Source organism: Dermacentor andersoni, chromosome 11 (genome assembly GCF_023375885.2).
Source record: "Dermacentor andersoni chromosome 11, qqDerAnde1_hic_scaffold, whole genome shotgun sequence".
In the NCBI taxonomy this organism is placed as follows: Eukaryota; Metazoa; Arthropoda; class Arachnida; order Ixodida; family Ixodidae; genus Dermacentor; species Dermacentor andersoni.
This window is the reverse complement of record NC_092824.1, coordinates 87919921-87947244: the sequence shown is the minus strand read 5'-3', so window position 1 is coordinate 87947244 and position 27324 is coordinate 87919921. Positions and strand designations below refer to the sequence as shown.

Below are 27324 nucleotides of genomic sequence, written 5' to 3'. Positions count from 1 at the left end.
TGCTTAACACGAGAGTCTCCCAGTCGCAATGACGTAGTCATGTACTATCTGACACACTTCCTTTCGGGCTCGGCCAAGGGTACTTGCCCCGAAAGATAAAATGGTAATCACCGAGAGAGGAAGGCCCGTGCGCGATAGGGGCTGCTCTAAGTAGGTCTTTCTTGCGGAATTGTATTTTAGGCAAAATAGGAGGACATGGTCAAGTGATTATATATCCCCACATGATGTACAAAGATTCTATGGTGCGAACCCACACCTACTCATGTACAAATTTAGTTGCGGTATTCGACATCGTAATAGTGTAATGGAAACTTCGCATTGCCAAGAGGGACAAGACCGGGCATTCCAGGGGAAGGCTAATTGTTCGTAATCCGGTGAGGCAAGAAAGGACTCAATTTTGCTACCTAGGGCTTGTTTTCGCCTTCGAAATCTTGTTACCGCTAGCAGAGTAAGCTTCTGGAACCATATTCGTCTTCGTCGGCTTACGACCCTTGGAACGTTGAATACTTCTTGTTCTTGTTCTCTAGCGAAATGGAGCAACCCACTCTGGGAGATCGGCAATGAATCGGGTGGTGAAAAAACTGTTATCAATTTTTTTGAATAAATTAAGTTGAAATAAATATCTTGCAAATGGGATTTGAAGTACCTACTATTACAGATATGAATGATCAGTTATCTAAGTATTACATGAAAAAAACTGTGTGAGCATAATAAGTATTAAAAAGAACTCTAACGTTCAATTCTTTTTGTCTCACGCAGAAAGATGCACAAGGCTTCAGAAACGTTCCCGTCGCTGTAAGCCAGAACGGTAGCCCCAAAGGAAAGAGTTACAGGAAGATTCAAATTCAAACCAAGCTTCTGGAAGGGTTCTTCTAAAAATAATTTTCTTTGTGTAATGAAAAGGCGGCGTGTCAAAAAAGTTTTGCAGAGATTCACGCTCATTGCATAAAATACACAAAGGTGATACAGCCAGACCAAACTTGTGGAGGTAAAAGTTCAGTGTGGGGGGGGAGGACCGTATAGTCTCGTAATTGTTACTTCAATTTTTTTTTCTAGTGGAGCACCATTTGTTGTTCCAAAGAAAATTGAGACGCGAGAAATCAGATATTCACTACAATTATTGCGCAGAGTTTTTTGCAGTAGTACATTTTCTGAATCGCGCCGCAGTAATGAAAGCTGATGTAGGTAAAATGGGGATTATGGGACCATGCATCGTAGGAGGCTACTGCAAGTGCATCTGCATATTTGTTTAAGGCTAGACCTTTGTGGCCTGGCATGCACACTGAACAAACAGATCCGTCTCTGAACGTCTCGCTTCTTGGTATTCTTTCTTTAACCGGACTGGGGTTTATGTTAAATAAAGTTCTCTCTCTCTTTTTGTCTTGCACATTATGCTAACGCATTGCGCTCCTGGCACTTTTCGACTAAGGTTATGTGTGTCTCAGCGTTCCATATAATTCTCGACATGAATATATGAGGTGCGCAGCGTTGAAGACGAAACGAGGTGTGAAAGTGATTAAAGGCGATAATTGTTGTGCGGCAAAGATACACAGTAAAGAGCATGCGGTTTTAAATAGATAGCGAGGTACTTATACAGCGTGCACATATTTCGCTCCTCAGCTGCGGTTCCCATTGCGCGAACGGTGATGACAGTCCGTCGCAATTAGCAACGGAGTCGATTCCGGTCATAGCGACATCTTATATGCTGCGAGGCGTCGCGATGCCAGTTTTCACCCGAAGAAACTTTAGGATACTCATGTTGTTCCCGTACAGGGGGATTGCGAATGCCGGAGCATGCGGTTTGAGAGCATTGCCGCGCGCTCTAACTGACGGTTCCGAAATGTTAGGCGCTAAGTCCTTAGGAGAGATGCTGTCCACACGCGCACATTTCAAAACATTTGTAGAGAACGCGGCAATGCTCTTAAACCGTATTGCTCTCAACCCGAACGCCGGAACATGTGGTTTGAGAGCATTGCCACGCGCTCTAACGGACGGTTCCGAAAGGTTAGGCGCTAAGTCCTTAGGAGAGATGCTGTCCACACGCGCACATTTCAAAACATTTGTAGAGAACGCGGCAATGCTCTTAAACCGTATTGCTCTCAACCCGAACGCCGGAGCATGTGGTTTGAGAGCATTGCCACGCGCTCTAACGGACGGTTCCGAAAGGTTAGGCGCTAAGTCCTTAGGAGAGATACTGTCCACACGCGCAGATTTCAAAACATATTTGTAGAGAACGTGGCAATGCTCTCAGACCGCATCATTCGAATTTATTTTTGATCCACCAGTGCATGCGCGGATGGGTATGTTGTTGTGCGTATTTATAACTATGGCGCTTCCGCGAAAATTCGCGTTTTTAAGTTCCTAACAAAGAAATTGATAATGGAGAACAGACTTGCGAAAAAAAAAAATTGGAGGACGCTTAAGCTTCGCCTTTAGGAGTGGAACTCGATAGCGTTCAAAGACCCCTTACTGCTTTTCATGCTTCGAGCCCTGCAACTGCCAAGTATGTAACCGTAAAGTTTACCTGGACACGTTGGCTGCGAACACTATGCACGAAGGCGAGCTTATTGACAGAAACGCGGTCTCTTGCGTAGGTGTATCTTCTGTTATTCGTACTTTTGATATTTCAGTCTGAGAAGAGCTAACTTAAAGGACATGCGCTGTTGCTGTTTTTTTACATTACATTTGTTTGTGGGCTGCCATTCCAAAAATTCCGAGGAATAACATTGTAAAGAATGAAAAACAAGGTATGGGCAACTTTGGTGGTAGAAAAGTGGTTGGGTATGCGTAATTTCGTCGAAGCGACGTCCAACGCCGACGCGCCTGTCAACGGCGTGCCTGTCAACCGAAAACGCGTGTTCAGTAGCAAGGTCAGACGCCGCCCAAGGTACCAGATGCGGCGCGGTAATGATGCAGAAGCCTTATAAGCTCCATGAATCGAAAAAAAAAAGAAATCCGGCGTCCGGCGTTATTAATATCCGATGGCAAGAAAACCCACGTGGCCAAGTGATGACGTCACGTTCCCGGCGCTGGACGTGCTGCAGCTCGCACTGCAAAATCCCACGGTGAACGGCCGCGGCGTCGGACGCCGTCGTCCACACCTAAAACGAACAAACCTGGCCCACTCCCAAAATTAGGTTGAGGTGCATGGAATGGATTAAGGTGGATTAATATTAAGTTGGATTAAGGTGGATCACGGTGGCTTAGGGTAGATTAAGGTGGACTTTTAGATTGAGGTGATAAATTGGACCTCATGCTTTCTCATTCAAATGACGTAAGGATACTTAAGGGACTGTAAACTTTTTTTCTCACATTTTACGCCACGCGCGTCTCGGCGACGAACGCGTTTCGCGGCGCCGCTCGGCACACGTGTAGGGCAGCGTAATTCGTGTAGCATTGCAAGGAAACACGTAGTGGCACTTGCTTTGTCTAAGCTCAGCGTTTCATAGCTGGGGAAGGTGAAGCGACCACCTGCGAGGGTCACGAGCGCGTCCGTCAAGACAGCCAGGAGCCTCACTGCCCCCAGCAGCGTTTCTGAAAGTTAACTCCGTGGCCGATGTAGATGCACTACGGAGAATCGTGGGCTCTGCTGGGTTTACAGACCTACGATGCGATTCTGGACACTCGTCGAATTCCGCCATATTGTTGGCTAATTTGATAATTTTGTCATCCTTGATTGGCTCGCACGGCGGCTACACCCTCTCCGATAGGCTCAAACCGCCAACATAGCAGAATTCGACAACAAGGCCCGGCCGTTCACAGGCAGCTCTTAAACCCCTGACGCAGTGAAAGCTAGGACAACCCGAAAGTGAAAAATCAAGGGTGGCATCCTAGAACGGAGCCGTGGGCTCGCTGAGCCTCGCGGGTATTTATTAATGGATTTCAAAGTCCCACTTTGAGTCCGCGACGACGTGGCCGCGAGAGTGACAACGCTCACGTCGAGCTGGTGACGTCCTCGACACGAAGAGTCACGTGTCCAATCTCTACGCCTTGGGGTTTTGGTTCTCTGTCTTGCCGTGGTCGACATTGGGCGTGGCCATGGCGGTGACAACGCTGACCTCGTCCTCGGTGGGAACCTCGGGCTTCGAGGGCATGCCCATGATAAACACGTTCCGGAAGACCGACGGCGGCAGCAGCGGTTCCGACCTGGTTCCGGACGAGAACGGCAGGAGGGACTCGTGGGAAGCCGCCCTGGGCGAGACGGCCGACGGGCTGATCAAGACCTGGGTGGAGGCTATCGGGACGTCTTCCTCGGCTTCGACGCGGGTGACGTGTGCCTCGGAGACGCTCCTGTCGATGCCTCGTCGCCGAACGAAACGGATGTAGTTGACGTACAAGTCCGGGTCTTGGGGACCCCAGTCGTGCGCTGGCTTCAGGCACTTCGCCCAGTCCTGGACCGGTAATAGACGCGTGCGAGCAATCAAGCCGTGAGGGGAAGAAAGCGTAAATCAGTTTGCCAAGTGCACTCGATCCGTCCCATTCCTGGTCCCATATACTCGTCTAAGGGGATTCCAAAGTCGGACGTTGAAAGCGCTCTAGAATGTTGGCTATCCTTCTAGAAACACCGCAGCACTCTAGTGCCCAGGAATGACCGGGTTGAAGCACATTAAACTTTAGGGATGCTATTAGACAGTTCATTTTCTTTCCTTCAATTAATCAATGACGATTCTGTCGAATCATCATCACAGATGTTGGTAGTTAGTTAAATACAGTGTCCGGAAATTCTGCGGCGGCACTCTGTACTAGATGGAAAGGCAATTTAAACTTGTCAGCTTGCTCGTTCTCCAATACGCAAACATATTTACACACTTGTTTCCCAGAGCCTCAGTGCTTCGCAGTAAATGTAGTTTCCCGTCAGTTTGACCGTTTGCATGTATACGCTTCAACCAATCAAATGTAATACGTGTTAGCTATGCAACAAACAAATCTTTTTTCTTCGTCCTCTATTCTTTATCAATGCTTTGCTTTTTGTGGGCACTTGAATAATCAGATATGTTTAGATGTTGTGAAGACTGCGCTCTTGTGGATACATGGACGAGTACCGCACGAGAAAAACACGAGCTCTGGTTTTCCTTCGGTGTTTCTCCATGTCAACACAAGTGCACTGCCTTTACAACAATAATGTTCAACCAACTACTCACACCATTATTCCCTCAGAAAGATTTCATGCTGCATTTACTGCGGCATTTTGACCTTGAGCATTTTGCGATTCCGGCCGCCAAGGCTTTCAGAGTATACCAGCGGCAGCGGGGAAATTTCTTCGTAGCCAACACACAACCGCTGAATAAGTAAAATATGCGAGTGTTTTCTTACCCGCGTGACCACCCCACTTTGCCCATGAAGGCTAAGGAGTTTGGGTTACATCTTGACAAAAAGTTTTATGGCATTTCGTGCTCCACAATCTTCCGTCGTCGGACGTGCTCTCATTGAATGCACCTGCTAGACACTTTTTAAACTATGCTCATGCTTCTGAGCGTAGCGTTAGATCTTTGTAGCCTCTCTCTTCTGTCCACCTTAAGAAGAAAGTGCGTCCTAGCGACACCTCTTTTTTTTTGGGGGGGGGGGGGGTGCATACCCGCCTGTCGCATGTTCAGCTCCATCTACTAGACTTCTCGTACTTCATCGGACAATACGGCAGTTCTCTATGAGTACTATAATAAGTATCCTGTATGTTCTAGGGCGTGATTGCGACTGGAGTAGGCGCCTTTCAGATGGTAAGTTCATTCTACTAGACTTCTCGGGCTTCAATGGACGATATCGTGGTTCTCTAATGAAAAGCTAAGAGCAAAACAGGCCATTCGCAGAACACTAAGTCAGCTATTGAAATTTGGCGTGTTTGATCTAGGGTACACATTTATTTCATCCAATGCACAGCTGCCGTTTATCAAAACAAACAAAAAAAAGCGCTCATTGTCGCTTCACGTACAAAGTTCATCTTCTTGGCGTAGATGTAGGCGAAAATGGGAACTTGCGCCAGGCCAAACAACACGAAGAGGCCGCCAACGATGTCAGCCCATAGAGGGTAGAGGACGCCCCTGTCTGAAGTACGGCCGTGCGTCATGATGGAGCGGGCCACGATGATCTGAAAGCGTAGCGCAGAAAGGTGCGTAACTTTAGTTTCTTTGCAACGATCGCGCTTGGTATATTTAGAACGAGACAAGCGAGTCACGATAAGGAGGTGAATTAGCAGTGGGAAAGCAACGTCGTGCCAAGGCCTTGAATTTACTGCCGAAGTTGCCACCATTACCGCTCCAGATCAAATGCAAAACCGAGCTGTCAGGTCAATCTTGTGTGGCGGTAGGAAAGGAGAGAGAGAGAGAGCTGCTCGTCATTGAAAGGTGAGATTTGTTGGGAAACAATCGCCTTCCGTCCGACGCAGAAAACAGACTGAAGCTTCCATATTTAATTTGCCATGCTGCAATTACCAAAGGAACTTTTTCTAAAGGAACCTCACCATATCTCAAGACGTAATGATCATGACTGCAATATCCTAGTGTACGAAACCAAGACGTACATGTAGTTAACTCCTTTTTCGTTTGAACTGTAAACGGCAGGTCGACCGAAGAGCAAATGAACTGTGCTAATGAACATGCATTCTATTCGTTGCCCATTATCTCCCGCTGCAACGCTCTTAGATACTGTGGCGTTGCATAAATCACTGAATAAGGAATAAAGAAGAGAAGCCTAGCTCAGCCTGGAAACATAGTTTCGACAGTGGCGACTGCCATAGCCAGGGCAACAGCTGGGAGCCAATGTTTCGTCAAGGGGCCTCGTCTTCCTGGCATTTCGAAAGTTACCAATCACCGTCAAATCGTTCTCGAATCACACTATCTCGCACACCGCACGAATGAATCCATGTGTGTCCGGAAAGGCTCTCCAAAATTTCGCATACGTGCCCTTGCGCTCGTCCACTTTACAGGCGTGGTACCTGCGTGGCTTCGCCGTATTCTCCGCTTCGCGGCACTCGTCTTCCTATCGAGTCCGCCGCTTACGGGCAGACTCTCGGGCAAGATGTTGGCTGCTACTCGCCACCTGCTTCCTACCTTTCCTCTTGTTACACCACGTGTCAGCACATGCCTTGCTGGTTTGCTCCACCTCCTCAGAGGGCGGCGCTATGTAGTACTGGGTAGGGTGCCTCGATGCGCGCGCCCTCTCGGCGGCGGAGGGGAGCGCGCGCATCGAAGCACCCTAGTAGTGGGTGGTTTCTGAGCTTTCCTCTTGCTACTTGAGGTGTCAGCACATTACTTACTGGTTTGCTTTGCTTCTTCATAGAGGGCGCGGTAGTTTTGAGGCACGGACACTGACAAATTTATGGGAGGATATACAGCTCCGTTGCAAAAACTCGAGACTTGAAATTGAGCATATGGCCAGCATTACCAAGCCTCTTTTCAAGGTAAGAGTGTAATTTTTGCTATTGTAGAAGTCTAACGTACTAATATAGGTTAACCTCACGTTATTCCTCACAGTCGTTTTTAGCTCCGCTGTGAAGAAGAAAACGAGACACGTCAAGGGCACAGAAGAGCACGGTGATGTGTCGGTTTGTTCTTACCGTTAGCGCGAATGGGCAGATAGCCACCCAGCACGTTTTCAGGAAGAAACCCGGAGGAGAGCCCAGCATGTACTCAACGTCTAAGGAGATCCTTCGTGGGCCTGCGGTTATTCAAAGAATGAGATTGATTTGATTTTTTTTTGATTTCGAACGTTTAGGCGCCCAGCGTTCGGCGACACGCCCCCGCGACATACACCTGCAAGCTAAAAACAGGCGCGAAGTTTGCTACCAAGATTTGGTTATAAAGAAGCGGTGATGTAGATGCGGATTGACAAACATTATTATCAACAACATCATCATCATCAACGTTGGTGCCACTGTCATCACCACCATTGCCTGCATCGCTTATTAACCTCCCCCTTCCCTCCGGCCTCCTGCTTAAAGTATTCTAATGACATTTACGTGCCTCAAATATGCATTGTTATTAGAACTACAATAATGATAATTAATAGAAATGTTAACTCACTCAGGTAGCCGACACCACAGCCACATACATATAAAAGAAAGAAAGGCAAATTTGATTATATAATACCACGCCCGCTGTAGGAAGAAAGACAAAACTTTAAGAGTTTTGTACCTGTGGCATTACATGAGTGGGCAAACTTACTCGTTGGAGAAGCGATCAGAATTTCTCGCGTCATTACTCCTTATGCTCAGAAATGCTTAAAAGCTAACATCAGCGAACAAATTTTCCGCGGACACTTGACGTAAATCTAGAAAGCACGAAACAAAAAAGCACTTCACGTGCCTTTCTTTTTTTTTTTTGCATGATTGAGAAATAATTGTGGAGGGCGTGTCTAATAAAAGGCGCTTGTCAACAAGTTCTCTCTGCCATCATAAGGTTACTGAGGCCGCGCAAAAGTAACACTCACCGTAGAACCAGCACACGGTGTACAGCTCCATGACGGCGATAATGGGCAGGATCATGCCACCGATGTACGTGTCGATTAGGTTGAGCACGTACAAACCACCCTTGGAGGAAGTATAGTTGCGGTTAATACTTTGGACACTTTCGTAACAATACTTTCGTATCTGTGTCGAGGCATGCTGAAGGCGTTGGACGTGTGTTAGGGCACGCGTGACAAGCGATATTGGTGGGCCAGAGTTTAATGCTAAGTAGGGAGAGATGCGCCGAAGGTAAACGCCATGCAAAATAGCACACTTTCAGCGTAGTTGGCGTTGTGGTAAGCTAAATAGTACGATATAGCGAGAAGCAAACTCAGTTTTTTTTGTCTTGTTGCGCGAGGTCTGCGAGTATGGGAGTACCCGTAGGTAGCATGTGAAGTGCGTGGCAAGTTCTACATTAGAAGTAGCCGCTCGGTAAAGCGTCTCTTAAAAAGGAGCGCTGCATCGTTAGCTTACCTGCGTCGTCATGGATATGCCCAGAAGGAAGCTGATGCCTGAGGACACGACGGAAATTGTGCCCGGGTACTTCCTGAGAAATTTGAACTCGTCCTTGAGGGGCACCAAGAACGACTCGAACATGGCGAACTTGAATCATGTTAGACAAAAAAAAAAAGGAGTTGAATTCTCACCATCTTCTGTCAACAGAAAGATAAACGCACGAAAACAACTTCGACTTTTACAGCACAAAGAAAAGAACAAGCGTTTGTGTCCAGAGATCATGTACCCGCTTTAGCTTTCATGGCTTTGGTTGGTTGAATTCTGCACAGCTGACTTCACGCTGCTCAAGCAGTATTCATTCTCGGCGCTTGTCGCATAGATACTGTTGAATTTTCGAGCACTGGGACGATATTTTTCGTATATGTGTAGGCGACGGCGATCGCAGGCCTATCTAAACTAGGCGACAAAAAGAAAGATTGAAATGATATGTGGACCTGTACGTTTATAAGGACACAATATATTTTGAAAACAGTAAAGCTTAATCCTGCAATGCGTTGGAAGAAACTATGTTTCAAGGTCACTGGCGGCAATCGGGATTCTAACCAAGTTTATCCAGTGCTTCCTGTTTGTATCTTTCACGTTAGAAAAGCAGTGAAAAAAATGTGACAGGAAAGAACAATAGTCCAACATTGAAAAATGGCAGAAAATTTCGTGACAAAGGCAGTTATCCTGAAAGGTCGTGACCGGTAATAAATGCAGGTGGTCCACGCGTAGTCATCACGATTATCATTCATCATGATTATAAGTAGATGTCGTGTTGCGACGATCAAGAACCAGACCAAGCAGTACCATAACTTCCATCATTGAACAACACACACAGCACAGTATTTCGCTTTTGCACCTGCGCTAGTCTTTCTCATCCACCAGACTAGACCCATTGAGCCGCAATGTCTGAGGGCCCATTACTCGGGGTATCGTAGAGAGCGTAGAAAAAGCTTTTAGGATGCTTAAGCTTCGCCTTTAAGAGTGGAACGCGATAGCATTCAAAGAACCCTGGCTGCTTCTAGCGCTTCCCGGCAACAGCAGCTCATGCAGCCGTAATGTTTACCGGGAAACGCTGGCGGCGAACGCTATGCACGAAGGCGAGCTTTCTGGTAGAAACGCGGCCTCCAGCGTGGGCCGATCCCGGAGGTAGTGCAAAGCCAGCCGCTCCAGAAAATTACATTATTTTCAGGTTTCGGTTACTGTTTCGCACTTGCAAAATTTCAGTTTGAGAAGATTTAACATAAAATGCATGCGCTGTCGGTGTTTTGTTTCATGACATTTATTTTTGGGGCTGTCATTCTCAAAATTCCGAAGAAAAGCTTTGTCAAGAATGTAAGACAAGGTATGAGCAACTCTGGTGGTAGAATGGTGTGGCAATATAACCTGCATATAGCGCATGTCATATAGCAAGGCACGGCGTATGCATAATAGGGACGCCGGCACCGGATTTTCTGCAACATGGAGCCCTGAACGTTATCGGGTTAAAGCGCACAATAAGATTATTGCTGAAGCCTTCACGAAGACGCGTCGTCCACGTTTCTCGCCTTGCGCGCCATTCTTGCAAAGACGACCGAGATGGTCACTTGCGACGCCTCGAGAATAAGTTACCTGGCTGTCAACTGCGAGCAGAAGTAGCATGAGGAAGAAGGCGAAGGCCCACAGGTTGGAGCCTGGGATCAGGCTGGCTGCCTCGGGGTACGCCACGAAGGCCAGGCCGTGTCCTGGAGGCAGTTACAGCACACGGACGCGGTTAGCTTAACGCCCTGTTGCTCAAGCTGTAGTAGCAGATCAACGCCGGAATTACGATTCCCGCCATGGCCTATAACAGAGAATTTTAGCGCATCCGGTAATCCGGCAAGCGCGGACGGTTTGCCGGATGAGTGGGGGCGTAAACGCGAGTGGCCAGATTGGTGGCACCAGGTGGTGGTGCACAGCTCAACCGGATAAACAGAGCCAATTACTATATTATTCTTAGCTGGGGCGTAAATTTTCGACAGTGGCGTAATCGTGTTCACAATTACGCCGCTGGCGAAAATTTGCACCAGCAACGAAGCAGAATATAGTAGGTTACTGCAAGTTTAGCTCTGTGTTTGTCTGGTAGATCTCTACACCACCAGGCAGCTGCACCACCCCGGAATAGCGGACAAGCTAAAGGTCTTTAATATAGAAAGCACGCATCGCCCGATCTCAGACCAGGGCTAGCTGGTTATGTTAATTGGTAAACTTAGTTGGACCTAAACCGAGGATAGTTAGGGCTAGTTGGTCCGTAATGCTGAGAAGTATATTACCGATCCAATGACGAGGACCTACATCGAGCGACAACACACGGCCTCAAACAACGTCAACGCGTTGCCTGATCTCAAACCAAGGCCATTCGGTTAAGTTAAGTTAGTTGTTTAGGCTATTTGGTTTGTTGGTTCTTGACCAAGGCTTATTCGGGCTAGCTAGCGTGGCTTGCTGAATTCAGCAGCACTGAAATGATAGATATGTATGTTTAGCGCGACAACACAAGGTGTTTTTTGTTAGCACAGTATGAGTCTTTCTTCGACTTCAAGCTTTTGATAAGCTACGTACGTCACTACCGTCTTTATATTTTAGTGCCTGCGTCTTCGGAGTCAGAATGCGCGGCAGGCATGGCCCTGTGCCGCCAGCGCCACCTTACCGGACATCTTAATCTTCTAGAAAGTCTAGAAAGCACGACAAATTATCTGGTCATGGCACATAATTTGTGACGGGCATCCAGGAAAGTGGCGCCCTTAAATTCACGGCCCTGTTTTAGTAGCGTTCTAACTGCAAAGCGTTTGGAGATCTTTACAGCCGCTTTTTTTGAAAGTGACTTGCACGTTAGAGCTCCACCGATCGATTCCCTTCAGTATTGCTCATCTAGTACCCGCCGTGGTGTTGGGCTGCTAAGCAAGAGGTCGCGGGATCAAATCCCGGCCATGGCGGTGGCGTTCAGACGGGGGCGATATGCGAAAACACCTGCGTATTTAGATTTAGATGCACGTTAAAGAACCACAGGGGGTCGAAATTATTCCGGAGTCCCTCACTACGACGCGCCTCATAATCTGACCGTAGTTTTGGCACATAAAACCCCACAATATATTATATGTTCTTCAGCTAGCGAAGGTTCAAAAGATTTGGAAACATTTCCGCATTTTCGCATCTCAAATGTAGTTGATCCCTTTCCAAATACGTTCGACAACACTGACTAACCCTTCTCGGCGACGCTGGCTATAGGCAGGTCCAGGTTGTGGGCCATGTTGCCCAGCACGGCGAACACAACCAGGGCGCCCGATAAGCTCGTGAAGAAGTCGGCCATCGTGATGATCATGATGTCTCTGGGGGGGCATAGGGGAAGCCAGCGGGCACATTATATGTCAAATGTTGCTAAGCCAGTTCACGAATGACAAGACATTTGTAGCCGGTTTCTGTCGCAGCTTAAGTACCTGGCGTTCCGAAGCTCAGCAGAGCTAGCATCGCTAAACAGTGAGACGTTAAAAAGTGGGCGAACAAAGGAAGACTTACTGGAGCCAACCTTTCGGCAAGGGGACTATCTTGTTCTGAAAGTTGTTTTATTGGGATTGACAGAAAAATGAGCACCAGTCTCCAATGTTAGTTGGGTGAAAGACGCTACTGGCATGTTCCTTCTAGTGGCTGTCATGTGGTCTCTATAGATAACATATGTCACGTTACACAAGCTCGTGAAGAGGACATATTCCACACTACGCAGTTATCGTTTATGGGCAATCGGTATCGACACAGCGTAGGATGTGTGTAAGCTTGGTGCAACTGCTCTCAAGCTAAAGAACCAGAAGCGGCTGGGGGCATGTGCACAGAAACTAAGCACTTTAACAAGCTGCCACCTACCAAGGAATCATTGTCACGATGGCGACATAAGGTTCACATGTTACAGACCTCACAAAAACAGAAATAGATCACCTTAAAAGATGTTACTGCAAAATGTCCACGCCCCTGACATTTGTGAGTGCTCTAAAAAATAAAAAGGAGCATTTCACGGAGTTGGAATTCGGTCTTAGCTCGCACAATTACAAGGCTTATATCGCAATTCTGGTACCTTTTGTGAACGTATATTACCCATGTGCACATTTTCATCAGCAAGCCAGTGTAGTTCAAAGATGCGGCGTTGCTCACCGGCGGAGGTCATTGCGGAAGTCGTTGAAGCTACCCAGGCATATGATGGTGCCCATCGAGGCACCAAGCGAGTAGAAAATCTGCTGGCACGCCTGCTGCCATACCTGCGAGACGCCGTGCAGATTGGGCAGTCGCTTGAGCAAAGGTGAAACAACATCAAGGCGAGCGTTTCCTGCCGTGCCAGCCTGCTCTACGGACCACGGAGGTTATGAAAATTCGTCTCTCGGTGCAAATTTCTCACCGCTGAGCCCACAAAAAGGGTTTGACAAGAGCTCTCGTCAACGCAGTGTCTCCCCTCATTTCGGTTGTTATCTATGTCATTTCGTCATTTCAGACACCTTAGATCAAGACCTGGCCCAGAATATGATAAGCCTGCGCTACTCGGCAAATCACGCGCAAGGTTTCTTTTGCCGTTATTTTGCCTCATCGTGGTATCGGATGCGTGTGGGGAAAAACAACAACAAAAAACAGTCAGTACCTTCGAGTTCGGTCAAGTGCACTGTTTGTCATGTTCGGTCAAGTGGTGCTGCAAATTACAAATTGGGTGCTCCCACTCATATAAAACCGCCCCTGTGCGCCTTAGACTGCCTACATTTAACGGAGCTACTTACGAAGCCGGATAACACCTTCTCCCAGTCTGGGATGAACAGATAGGCGATGCCCGTGCCTGCTCCAGGGAGGGTGAGGCCTCGGATCAGGAGCACGGTTAAAATGAAGTACGGGGCCGGGGCGGTGAAGTATACGATCTGCGCGAAGCGAGAATGAAGGAAATTGCAGCCATTGGATAATTTCAGTGGTCGTTCTGGAGAAGCTGCTTGAACGATCCGACAAACGCACAGAAAACACTTCAATTTCGAAAGTACTAATCCTCCAGAGGAAATGAAAAAAGCCCCTGCGCCAGATCACAGCAGCGCACGCAGGCGACCGCATTTTGTAGCCAGCTGTAGAGGAGGAGTCGAGCGCGGAGAACACAAACAAGGGTGCGGTTCATTGGCATGCTGAGTACCGAACTGAAGAAAAAAAAAACAGTTCATGACACTTCTGCGTTCCTCATTTTCTTTTGAAATTTGCTGTCGTGCACCAAATTCCTTCTCTAGTGATTCCTTTGCAGAAGGGGATGGAAGGATGCCTTGCAATCACCTGAGTAAATATTTGTCACTCAGTTCTTCGGGTACAAGAAGTACTGCCGTCATGTTCAGGCCCTCCCCGCAACCCCCTTCACACAAACACGCATGTACACATTTTCTGTCGTAGAGGTATAATTTCTTGCAGCATGTTGGCGTGCGTTTCTTCCGCTATACGGGGAAAGAAATCTTGTTGCAGCTACAGGGACTTCAGCAGCACAACCTTACATGGCAAAGCAGGTTCTGTCGCTAAGATTCTCAGTCGTAAGCCTGACATCTTGTCTTGAAGGCGGGGCCACGTTCTGTCGATACGACAGGAGAATTTCTTCAGCGCGAAAAATAACGTTTGCGACCGGGATTTCTGCGGCATTAAGGGCATCGTTTGCTATTCGTTTTCACATGGAACGCTCTCAAATACACTCGGCATCAGGTTTATTTAACTGTCTGAACACTTCTAGCGTACGTCCGGCCATACGTGCCGTTCAACTTGCACAACCGGGAGTTCAATGCACACGTAGTACAAGCACCAACATTGAAAAAAATGGATGCCTTTAGATCTGCCGCGCGCACCTTTCCCGATGTCTTGATGCCTTTGAGCAGGGCTATGCAGACGAAGACCCAGGCGAAGAAGAGGCTGATAGTGAGGTCAAGTTTTATCTTTCCTGGCTCGCCAATGCCGCTGCTGATGTTCAGCACGCTCTTGCTGCAGGATACAATAAAGACAAAACAGAACTTACATGCTACTGGACAAGCAGTTTTGTTACCTCATAACTACAGTAATTAACGACATGAGAAAGAGTAAACCGAGGGATCCGCTCCTTCGTAAATCCCAACGACATACAGCCAACAGACTATGACAACAAGGAAAACATAGGGGGAATCAGTTGTTTATTTATTTCAAATGTAGAAATTGTAAATAAGTGAAAATGCAAATGGACGAAAGTACAACTCCCCGTGGGTGGGTTACGAACACATGTCTTCACAGTACGCGTGCGATGCTTTTACCAATAGAGCTACCACGGCGCCATTTTCCAGTCCATTTCTTTGGGTGTTGATGCACTTGTAAACCCGGGTGGGTTAGCCAGCACCACCACGCACGGCCTTGACGGCGGATGTAGAACATCCTTTCTGCCGCAAGGCGTCATGTGCTACGTGAACTTGGATGAGGGAAATTGGCCAATGAACTCTCGTGCGCTACCTGTAGGCATCAACAATGCTGCCGGGTACGAGACCCTCGTTATGTAATGAACGACAAGAGCAACGAGAACAGAGGGACCCGCTTTTTCGTAAATCACAACCACATAAAGCCAACAGACTATGACAACAATAAAAGAAGAGAGGGATATTACTTCTGACGACTGCGAAATTTTTCAACACGTCATGAGAGAACTGGTCATACTGAGGAAAGGACCACCACTGTTACTAAGACAAAAGCGAGTTCGTTGTTAGGGCACGGAGTGAAACAGCACTAGGAAAATTTCTGACGGAAACACAACAGCATGTCCCGTGTTGCAAATAGAACTACAAAAAATGTTCGGCTGTTTGCTTTTGTTTTCAAATATAATTTCACGCCCTTTTGTTGATTCTGCGATGTTTCTTTAATGATGAAAGAAGCACTATTGATGATACATAGTCGCCAATAAGCGTCTCGATGAGAAATATGGTTTCTTCTTTTTTAAAGCAGAACTAGAGTTTGTATGTGTAGAAATTTTGAATGCTGCTCACTGCCGAACTTCAACGTTTTTTGTATCGCACCTGACGTGCTGTGCGCCTGCTTATAGCCACGGGTGAAAAATCAATGTTGGTATAGAAGGGAAACCGGCGTAATCCTCTTACACATTGTGCTTAATTACACTCTTAAAATTTTCTCGGTTTTTTAGCAAGAAACACCGAATAACATTCAAATATTTCCGTACTTAGTTGAGCCGGAAGCTATTTTTGGAAAGTTTTCGCTCGTACTTTCGTGCAAGTGTGAACTATGAACGTTAATTAAATGAGAACGAGAAAACACAAACATCAACCAATAATTCATGTGGCCGTTGATGATACAAGACACCGACTCGTAACCGGGCAATCATACTAGCGTTCATTGCGTCACCTTGTGGTATCAAATGCTTTTTTTTATTTTTACTTTCGTTTCTCCACCCTACTGACAAATAAACCTATACAAAGTTTGAAACATCGTTCTGCTCACGATTTTACAGTGACGGCCAATTATTTTTTCAACATGTCCCCACGCAACTGTCATATAAGCTTAGAGCATCAGCCTGCGTATACGCGAATACAAAGCTTTCATTTTTTGAATAATGAGCACCGACTGATAGATATTGACTTAACTAGTATAGTTTCGATTTGATGGAAATACATTACTATTGGCAGCAACAGTGGCAACTCACTAAAAAAACTGCTCGGCCGCCGTCTGCGTGGCGTTGGTGCAGCCCCGCGTCAGGTTCAAGTAGACATCGCGGGGCACGTAGAACTCGATGCCTTTGTGGTGCAATACCACCGAGGTGTTTGTCTGCTCATTCACGGGGCCGAACCTGCAGGGGGAAAGCAGGATTGGTTATTGGTTGCGCAACACTAGCACGGCAATTAGCCGCGTAAGCATGCTGCGTGCTCCTAAATGAATAAATTATTTCTTGTATTAGATGTAAACTCGTAACAAAGTTAAAGCCTGTGCCACACGTGCGCTTTCGCTGAAATCAGCGAAATGTTTCACTGACTGATTCGACTAGACTTACTGAGTGACTGCATGAACTGACTGCGTGAACTGGCAGACAGACTGACTGAAAAGACTAGACTAGACGAGAATAGACCAGTCTAGGCGACTGGGCTGACTGACTAATTGAGTGATTGAAGAAAAGTGGGGCGGGAAGAGGCGCCCCCTAGGGAAGGGGTCAGGAGCAATTTCAACCCCTCTTTCGCGAGCACCCAAGAATAACGCACTGTTCCTCTCGGAATGCGGCTGCCGCGGCCAAAAATTGAACCTACAAACATCCTCAGCAGAAGAACGCCGCACTGGGCCCCACGTGATCCCTAGAAACCCACGACACACATGTTCCCGGTTATAGTAACCCGGTTATAGTAACCCTTGAATGTGCACGTGCAATACTGACGCAAATTAACGACTTCATCAGGGCTCTTAACAATAATGCTAGTGAACGACTTATGCAGTGCTGATCGTTGTGAAAGAAATCCACATAACTAAAGGACGTCAGTAAGCGGACTCCTAACAGATGAAGGGGACGTCAGTTACCAGTAAAGTGTGCACTTCTCTCTAACGTTGATGTAAAATAAACTTGAATTTGAACGGGACGAAGATGACGACGTTCTACAGGTGGGCTGTGAGGGTTGCACTTGTAGAGTGCTCTGCATAATTTTTTTTTCATCTCGTTGAGCGCCCACCGAAATGTAAATATACACGAGTCTTTCTGCAGTCGACCGCCATTCAAAACTCAGTCGCGGCAGCCGGGGTTCAAACCCGGCCTCTCTCGTTCAGAATTCAGAATTTCCCTGTCGTTGACCAGTCGGACTGGCGTGATCCCCTGTGCGGATACAAAAGGACCACTTGTTCCATATACGGGACCGTGCATGTCTATCACCCCTGTGGTCTATAAGGTGGCAACGTTCTCACTTTAAGTTTTTGAGTCATAGTATCCTAAAGATGCTAGTTCCAGCGGTGTTCACATATTTTGACTAATTTCTGGGATATTCATCTGACCTCAATATGTATAAGGCCAGAAGGAAATGAAGCCAAGGATAGCTTAGGAGTCATTAGCTGCGGTTCAAATTGAAATGTAGAAAATAATGGGAAAATAGGAAAAAATGGAAGTGGCCGAAAAAATAACTTGTCACCGGTGGGTGCTGAACCCACAGCCTCCTCAGTACGCGTTCGTTGTACTATCGATTGCGATACTGCGACAGCCATCGATTCGACCATTATCTGGTGTACTTATGTGCACTGGAACTAGCCCTGGGAGTGTTAGCCTGCGCCACTAGGCGCCATGGTGGTGTGGCGTTTCAATTCTGATAAAATGGTCGCAGGATCAAATCACCGCCGCGGAGGCCGTACTTCGAGGAAGCTGGTGGGCAAAAACGTTCGTGTACACTTGGATTAAGATGTACTTCAATGGGACACCAAATCAAAACAGTAAATCAGTTTGGACTGATAAAGTATTGTTTGAAAACTCTATTGACATTTATTTTGCGATAATAGGTTGATTATTAGAAGAGAAAATAAGGATCAAAGTTCAATTTCGCGCCCGAATCTCTACGCCTGTATACATCGTTGGGCATCCATTTCAGCGCAGATTTTTCGTATTTGGATTGATTTGGTTCAGCAAAGGTTCCAGAAAGCTGCCGTGTTCCGTCATTGGTTCCCGCATAGTGCAATATAGCCTATTTCTTGCCATTCAAGAGTTAACTAGGGCCTAGCAGATGCCATCGAAATTCACGACGTCACTGCCAGGCGGCGCGGGAACTTCAAGGCGGCGTCGCCGCCCACCTATCGCTTTCGCGCCTTGGATGAATGGATGGATGCTACGAGCGTATCCTTTGAAGCAGGGTGGTGGGTCGCGCCCCCAAGCTACCTTTTTGTGCTTACCAAGCGCCTTCTGGCGGTGATAGTGACGGTTTTGGTATTGTAGAAAGGTAATTTACCAAAACGGGCAAAATTTTTTTTTGTTTAGTGGTCCTTTACGAAGTAGCAAAGCTTTTGTATGAGCTAATTCGCCAGACATACTATAAAGTATTCTGCCGCGAAAAAAAACAAGAAACGAGATTAAAATAATACACATAGAGCCTGTCCTGCCGCAATGTGTGTTTTCTTGTCGCCGTTGTTTCTCGTCACATATAACACCCTTACCAGTTAAGGACTCCCATGTTTTCAAATGTTATCCGAAACCATCAGCAGCGCAGTCCTTCACAGATTACACGAACAAGTTTCGGCACGTTAGACCCCCAATTACCTTAACTCTGTTATGACGCAGAACAGGCGCTCACAGCTTTAGGTCATACTTTTGGTTGGGTAAATGATGCCGTAATGTGCGTTTAACGTGCACCAAGTAGTAACAGCAAACCAGGAACCTTCCTTTCACTATACGCGCCCTTTATCTTTGCCAAACCTCCAGCTATTGCAACTGCACTATATGTATGCGTAGGGTATGCTCACACTCTGTAGAGGTCATGTTCTATCGTTCGGCAGCTGATGTCGGTGTCCCGGACAAAGCAGTTGCTGTCGGCCCATTCGGGCTCGCACTTGCTCCACGGAAGCGGCGACTTGAATGAGTGCACCATGTACACCATGGCGTACGCGAGCAGGATGTTGAAGTACAGGCAGATGAAGAAGCATGCGTACGTCATGCACACGCCCACGCCTGCGATTGGACGAACGACGACGACAAACAGGGATAGCCCTATAGCGTGATGGTATAGCACAATAGCGTGATGTGATAGATAGCCCCCATAGTGTGATGGGATAGCCCCATAGCATGATGGGGTAGTCGTATAGCATGATTCTATGTATAATAACACGTAAATTTAGCAGTGCAGCACTGCTGCATAGCATAGCTATCTACCAAATAATCGTTAGCATCGATAAATAGCAATTACGTTTAGTAGACCACCCATGTAGAGTAGACTTAGCATACCGTAAACGCCATGATAAATTCGATTTCGAATGGTTCAGGATTTAGGGCAGATTTACAGCAGGGTATATGACTCACCGGTAAAAATGTCAACAAGGATATTGGAACACGTTGATAAGAACAACAATGTTTGCGACGAAATAGTGCGACATACTGCTAAACTGTCATTGTACAAAAAGCCACCAGTACGCGAGCCCTTCCTCCTTCATCGGGGCTTATTACCAGCTGCTTCAACGGCAGCCATCATGAAGTTATTTCCTGCAATTTTCCGAATTTACGTGCTCGCTAATAAGAATTCAAGAAATGGGATGTGATGAAGAAGCACTGCTGTGCGGTCACGGTTCTCACTGTGTGAAGCAATAAATGGGCCAGTCATTAACGAGCATGATTTATACACGGCAAAACTATTGAGCCGGTAGTGTGTCCGCACTATACCGGACTACGACCATTCAACAACTAAACTCAAACTAAGGGCTAACATAGAAACACTAACTTAAATTTTATCATAGTTAAGCACTGCGCAATGAGCGATGGAACGAAAAATTTTAGGCTTAGCGCAGAGAGCCAGCAAAACAGCGGCATGTATTGGAGAGGAAACAGGGGTAGTCGGTGTTCTAGGTGTCATCAAAAAAAAGAAAAATGAAGCTGGGCAGGCCATGTAATGCGTAGGGCAGATAACCGGTGGTCTGTTGCAGTTACAGAAAGGTCGTCAAGGGAAGGGAAGCGCAGTCAAGAACGGCAGAGAATTAAGGGGTGAGAAAAGATTAGGAAATTTGCAGGCGTAATCAGGGAATTGGTTGGCGCAAGACATGCAATTGGAGATCGCTGTGAGAGGCCTTCATCCTGCAGGCTGGATAGGCTTAATAGATTGAATAGTCTTATAATGATGACGATGAAGAAGAAGAGCCAACAGTCGCAGAGTCCATAAAATTTAGCTGTCTGTTAACATTAACACATCAAGGCGATCTGACGGCTTGTTCTTAGGCACTTAGCATCGGTAATGCCAATCGCTTGAGGGCGCACCTAGACTGACAGCCCATGATTCTCAGCGCAAGGAAGCCAAGGCGTCGCTGTCAGCTACTTTCGACCCACCCACCTTTGCTGAGCGGGAAGCAGTTGAAGGCGTGCGTCTGTCCCAGGCTCTGAAACTGTCCCAGCACGAGCTCGAGGTAGTACATGGGCTTTCCGACGGTGATCATCAGGATGGTGTAGGGGATCAGGAATGCGGCTGCCAACGACAATGGGCTGATAAAGAATACTTGGCCAGTGGAAATCTGATTTACTTTTGCTTTCTTTATAGCGGCTCTGTGCAGAATTGACAGTGCTGTTTAATATCTGGGGCGTCTACACACATGAGCTTTAAGATAGGTTCTAATTCATGGCTTGGCGACGGGTTGACACAAGCTCAATTTGGCTGGGAAACGTTTTACCGAGATCGTGCTGTTTAGCATAAACGATATGGGAATTCAAACAATATGCAAACCGCTGAAGCAACTATGTATTGTTGTAGAAGACAGAAGTACACAGGAACATGGAGGCTTTGATTGATCAACAGTGTTTGAACAAGTAATGTCGCTGGAGCCAGTGTTTTCGTCAGGGTGCCCTGACGGTCACTTGCCGTAAGGTAGCATGCTTTGTTAAAAACTGCTTATTACAAGTATGTCGCTGAAATGCGATAAACATCGTATAAATACAAGAAAAGTGATCAGGTCGTTGGCCTAAAGTGGGAGGCGAACTATATGCTGAAGGCACTTTTATTTGGCTGTTATTTTTGAAAGTGTTGCATTCGTGCGGTAGTTGCGTGTTGTAGTATCAGTCGCGTCGGTTGAACAGCGCGGTTCTATATCTTTGTAGCTCGTGTTATACCCGAGGTGTAACATCACAGGTCAAAGCATAAAACTCCATCCAGCCTTGAGAGACGATACCTTCGCACTACGAAAACCGAATGATAAAGGAACAGGTTATTTCAACAAGTGCCTTCACGTGTTAAGAACAAATCACTTGAGATGAAAGAATAATTTTTCATTACCAAGATGCATAGCAGTGACGGACATTAGGCTTTTGTGCCATAATGCCAGCATAAGTATTAAATAATGTTTTTCTCCAAGGAACTCGTTATGAACTACTTTAGCGCAAATATCTATACTGAAGCCTGTCAGTGGGTTACGAGGAACGCTGTCTTGAGGGACTTCGGGATAATTTTGACGATCTAGGGTTCAAGGTGCACCCAAAGCGTGGCATGGTGATAAGAAATATACAAGTATCAACGGCGAGACCAGTAACAGTTTTGAGATCGCCGTCTGCAACCGTTCGGTGAAAAGTATCGGCGTTATAAAGATAACAAACACTGGGAGCTAAAGCCCCAACCAGACGTACGCGTTGGAACGCGGCCGCACGCTCCGTACCGCGTCTGGGCGCGTACGGCGTCAGGCGCAGACGCTGCATCGCGTGTCGACGCGTGGCGGCGTCGAGACCTAGCACTGCTAGGATTTTTTTGCGCCAGCGCCAAAAGCTGCCGCCCGCATCACCCGCCCGACACGCTTCACGTGACCACGGAACGACTCTGCATCGACTCCGGACCGAGCAAGCTGCGTGCGTTGTGATCGGCGTTCCGTGCGCCTTTTAGTAGTTGATGATGGCAGCCGCTGAAGTCTTCAACCGTAACGGCTGTATTAATAATGAAATATGCCGAAGTCCGAGACCTGGCACAGGATGCAGCACGTGTAGGGCACGTAGCACGCGAGTGATCAGGTTTCACCGGGTTCACAATACTCGTATTAAGTCGCACTTGAGCTCACTGAACCATTAGGAGTCCTGCACTGTCTTTTTTTAAGTAGGAAACCTAATTTTAAGTTAACGCTTATTGTGTTTTATTACCATCTTTAAAACATTGCTTAACGTGACCGTTACGCGAAAGCTAGCCTGCCTCGAACATGGCAACCTAGCAACACTGCGCAGCCGCTACGAAACGCGCGGCAACGAGTGCGTCGTTTGGGTGCGCGCCCTCTTCTTCCGTAGGGCGAGACGCAACGTCGACTGAGCGCGGCGCGTGCGGACGCATTACAACGCGTACGTATGGTTGGAGCTTAACGTGCGCATTCGACGACCGTATGGATTGTGTGAACGCACTGTGCACCAAGTCGGAATAAGATTTAAAGCCATTGCATCGTGCGAATGTTATCAATGTATACGACACTGGGGGACTAATGTCATTTCTTCTTGCGATCATGTGTCTCGGGGTATAAAAGAAGAGTTAAGTTGCAAACTCCATAAAGAATAGCACTTTCGAAATCGCCTCGTGAGGACAAGGTCCCGCTGAACGCGAGGCTAGCGCGTGTGTCGAGCGAATCAAACGGCGTTGCTCATGTCCTATCACGGAAAGCTGGAAAATTAGTCTTGTGAGTTAAACAGATATAAGCAAGCTGGCTTTAGGTACGTAAAAGAAAATAGTGTTGCTATAAAGAAAAGTAGGATATAGTGACGTGTTTCCAACTTTCCCTTTGCTGAAATTCGGAAGATCCCGTGCGAAAAATAACTGATAAAACTGCGCGTCAACGATCGTAAGCAACGCAAAGATAAACTGATCTGATAATGCTTGTGTTAAGCTGTGAAGCTCCAACAGATATAATTATTAAAGGATGAGAAAGTGGCTGTTTCGTCGGCAATAGGGCAGAGCTGCGAAGGTGTACCGCCAGCTTGTCCCTGTAGTGTCCTTAGGTGGAACCGACCTGCTTTGCACCTAGTGTTATTTGGTGCTACGAGATCTTTTAGCGTGCGGAAATACCGGCAGACGGAGGCCTCAGAAAGGGGCCTGAGATTATAATAAAGTGAGTGGCACAGGATCTCCAGAGCACGAAAGGGGCAGCGGGGGTATCAAAGCTGGACTGGAACATGGGCGGCTCGTAGGTTAGGGCCCGCCGAGGCTTGAGTGTGCCCGGGGTTGGGGTTCGCATTTAAGATCGGCGAACCGCTATCGCAGACAGTCGATCATGCACACCCCCGGCTCGCGGAGGCCTAGGTGAGCCTCCAACCCAACCCACGGACCAGTTTGGGTTCCGACCTTGATGTTCCCTGTTGCCTCGACGGGGCGGCCGGACGTGGGACCTACGGCGTTAGGCCTAACGGCCGGGGCGCAAAGCTCCACAGAAAAGAAGTGCGAGGTGCGACTTCTTTCTTCGGGAACCAAACAAAAACTGGCGTTTATTTCCAAAGAGAGGAAAGGGAACACAGCACAGTACGCTTACAAGGTTGGGTGCGGTGTGGCGCTAGCGGTCAAAACAAACCGATGCTGCAACTGAGGATATAACATCCCCGTCCTGGAGGCGCCGCCAAAGAATACGATATAATAACGCGTTGTTTGCGCTCAGTATTTGCACAAGCTTTCACCGTCAGAGTCGGCGCGCACAAGCATTGCTAATTTCCGCGAACTGCCGGCAAAATTTTTCTCATGTGATCTCGCCGGCAGCTGGCAGAATAACAACACCCCTTTATTTTTCCCTAATTGCTCAATTTTTCTGGGGTTTGTAATTCACAGCTGAAATCAGTAAGGATTTCTGGCAGAGTATGACAATTCCATGCATTTTTTTACCCACTTGAACGCGCACAAGATTCACAAGCAGCATGGATATGGGCTAAGCGAAGACAAGAAACTTGCGTCAGTTTTTCTCACCTCCACCGTTGGCGTAGGCCATGTACGGGAACCGCCAGATGTTGCCCAGGCCCACAGACATGCCGATGCAGGAGAGGATGAACTCCACCTTGTTGCCCCACTTCTGGCGCTCTGGCGTGCCGCTGGCGGCGTCATCGTCGGGTGGTAACGCAACCGGCGCCGCCTCCGCCGGTACCACTGCTGCCGCTGCTGCCACTGGTTTCGCGGTCGTCGTTGACTCCACTGCTACCGCAGGCTTTGCTGCTGCCGCCGGTTCCGCTGCCGCCGCTGGCTTCGTTGGCACTGCCGGCTCCGCTGCTGCCACTGGCTTCGCTGTCTCCACTGGCTCCGCTGGTGTCGCCGACTCCACCGGCTCCACCGGCACCACCGGCTCCACTGGCACCACCGGCTCCGCTGGCTCCGCCATGATGTTCTCTGGGCCCCGGTCTCGACGTACCGTGCCTTGACCTCCGCCTTGACCGGAGACCCCGGTGGCCCGCAGCCGCTGCCCGTACGCTCTGCCGCTGCCGCAGTCGAATGCCTCTTCTGTCTCGCGGAGCTCGACTCCGCGAACCGCGCTGCGTTCTTCTTCGTTTTCTTTCACTGCACGCGCCGCTATGTGAAGCATTGGCGCCAAAACCGGGGAAGGCAGATCATGATGATGAAGGACGTACCAGGCGATTATTCCCACTGATGTTGCTCAAGAATATTTCGGAGTGGAGAGACGAGGCGAATGAAGGTAGATGACGATCATGATCTGATCAACGCAGCATGCAGTGTAACCCACTGAGGCGACGTAGCTGGATTCTACCACTTAACGAGGTTTAAGAAGATAACTCTGGAAGGGAGAAGAAAAGAATGAAGAAAGTAAATGATGATTATCAATGAAGTAAGCAATCTTGTCCAATGACATATTGCAACGGGCCTCTGCGTACCAATTACAGTTGCAGAAATGAATTTTGAAGTGAAGAAGCTGAGAATGAAGAAAGCACATGATTATGATTACTACAGCAAACAACCTTTGACAAGCAGATAAAATAAGGAAACCTGTACCAACCAGAACGGAGCAGGTCGCAGTTGCTATAGCACTCCTAGACAACAGCAGATTACAAATCTTCACTGATTCGAGATCGACGGTCAGGGCTTTCGCTTCAGGATCCATCGCTGAGGAGGCTAACGAGCCCTAACTGCCGTTTTCGAATCGCTATAGATCTCGGACCCACGACCGTCTAGCAGGGCGAGGGCGATCGCGGCTTGCTCGGCGACTGCAGGGTCTGAAGTGCGAATGGAGGCGATATTGGAAATCTTGCCGCTGGAGTCGACCACAACGACGGCATAGGTCTTCCCATCGCTGTACTCCGCGGCGTCGACGAAGCTTGCTCTAATGTCTCGTTGCTTGATCGTTTGAGGATGGCTGCTGCTCTGGCCTTGCGTCTGCCCTCGTTGTGGACGGGATGGACGTTTCGGGGCACAGGGGCCACTTCGAACTTGTCTCGAATGCACTTAGGGATCGGGGTACTGACCATCGGGAATCCCGCAGGGTGGTAACCCAGTTCTTCGAGGATGCGTTTACCTGCCGTTGTGGTGGTCAGGCGAGTGAGTTGCGCGCGTTTGTGGGCTTCGGCAATCTCCTTGGCGGTGTTATGCACCCCCAACTTGAGGAGATCCTCGGTATGGGTCCTGATGGCTAGCGCGAGAGCCCTCTTGACTACTTGCGGATGAGAGCGTTGAGCTTGCCTCGCTCCGCTCTGAGCCAGTCGTGCATAGAAATCGTGTACGTGAAGTGGCATAGTACGAAGGCATTGATCAGCCTGAGGAGACTGTTTTCCTTCATGCCTCGGTGCCGGTTTGCAATTCTGCGAACGAGGCGGAAAGCGTTGTCCGTCTTTGCGATGATCTTCCGGAGAGCCGTTCCGTTCCCGCCGTTGAATTCGACAAACATGCCGAGGACCCGAATAACGTCGACCCTGGGTATCACCCCTCCCCCCCCCCCCCCCAGTCACAAGTTCGTGACGTGATCAAAAACGTTCGCGTATCATTGCGATACAAGGAACTCATGTATCATGATCAATATTTGGCGCCCTTTATGAGTGTGGCAATTAGCGAAGCGAAGGCGCAGATTGCACATTACGCGATGTCGTAACGTGGAACCTTTAGATAAAGATTGCGATGCTAAGGTGACCAAATAGAGAGAAACATTGCTGAGGTACCAGCGACAGCACAGATCGAACTTCCTTAGACAGCGTTTTCGCAAAACATGACAGCCTCACAGCTAAACTTCCCCTCGGCATATATCCGTAGCATGTGACGCTCCAGGGTATGCATATTTCTTATTTTTTCCCATATAAGCAGAGTTGCGCAATTGTTTTTTTTTTCTCGTGCGCCCTTCACTCTTGCATTTGTCATGCACGGCCATGTGGTCTAGACAGGCATTATAGCCCACAGGCTTGAACAGTAACAGCCACGCGGAAAAGCCACCACTGTGGCCCAGCTAAACAAAGACAGCTATGGCAGCGAACACCGCATTGCCTGAGGTGCTCGTCGTTTAAGTGTGTTAAGTTTGTTACCAAGCATCGTCATTTGTAGCGTAAGTTTTTAATCAAGATGAGCTTTAATTAAACAACAGAATGCGTGATACAAGTTTGTAATCAAGACACGAACCAGCGTCAATTTTCATCGAATTTCATGACTTCGTCTGCTGCCAATTTCAGCGCAGACGTCGTTGCGTTGTTATTCAGCGAAAATGTGGCTCATACCCACTGCTGGGGATTGGCCGAGAAATTGATGGATAATTCCGAACTATCGTAAAGAAAT

At 47.8% G+C, this 27324-nt stretch overlaps 1 protein-coding gene across 1 annotated transcript; it reads right to left on the bottom strand.

The window, feature by feature from the left end:
- Positions 1 to 3837: 3837 nt before the first annotated feature.
- Positions 3838 to 25138, bottom strand: LOC126517411 (sodium-dependent proline transporter-like). The gene is made up of 14 exons (XM_050167118.3): positions 24532 to 25138; positions 20959 to 21090; positions 19388 to 19592; positions 16614 to 16757; positions 14788 to 14920; positions 13705 to 13839; positions 13094 to 13197; positions 12155 to 12279; positions 10547 to 10659; positions 8912 to 9040; positions 8422 to 8521; positions 7550 to 7650; positions 5927 to 6082; positions 3838 to 4391 (listed from the first exon to the last, which is right to left on the bottom strand). The coding sequence occupies exons 1-14, from the start codon at positions 25136 to 25138 to the stop codon at positions 3984 to 3986; spliced, it is 2592 nt and encodes an 863-aa protein (XP_050023075.1). The 3' UTR covers positions 3838 to 3983.
- Between the last annotated feature and the right edge of the window lie 2186 nt (positions 25139 to 27324).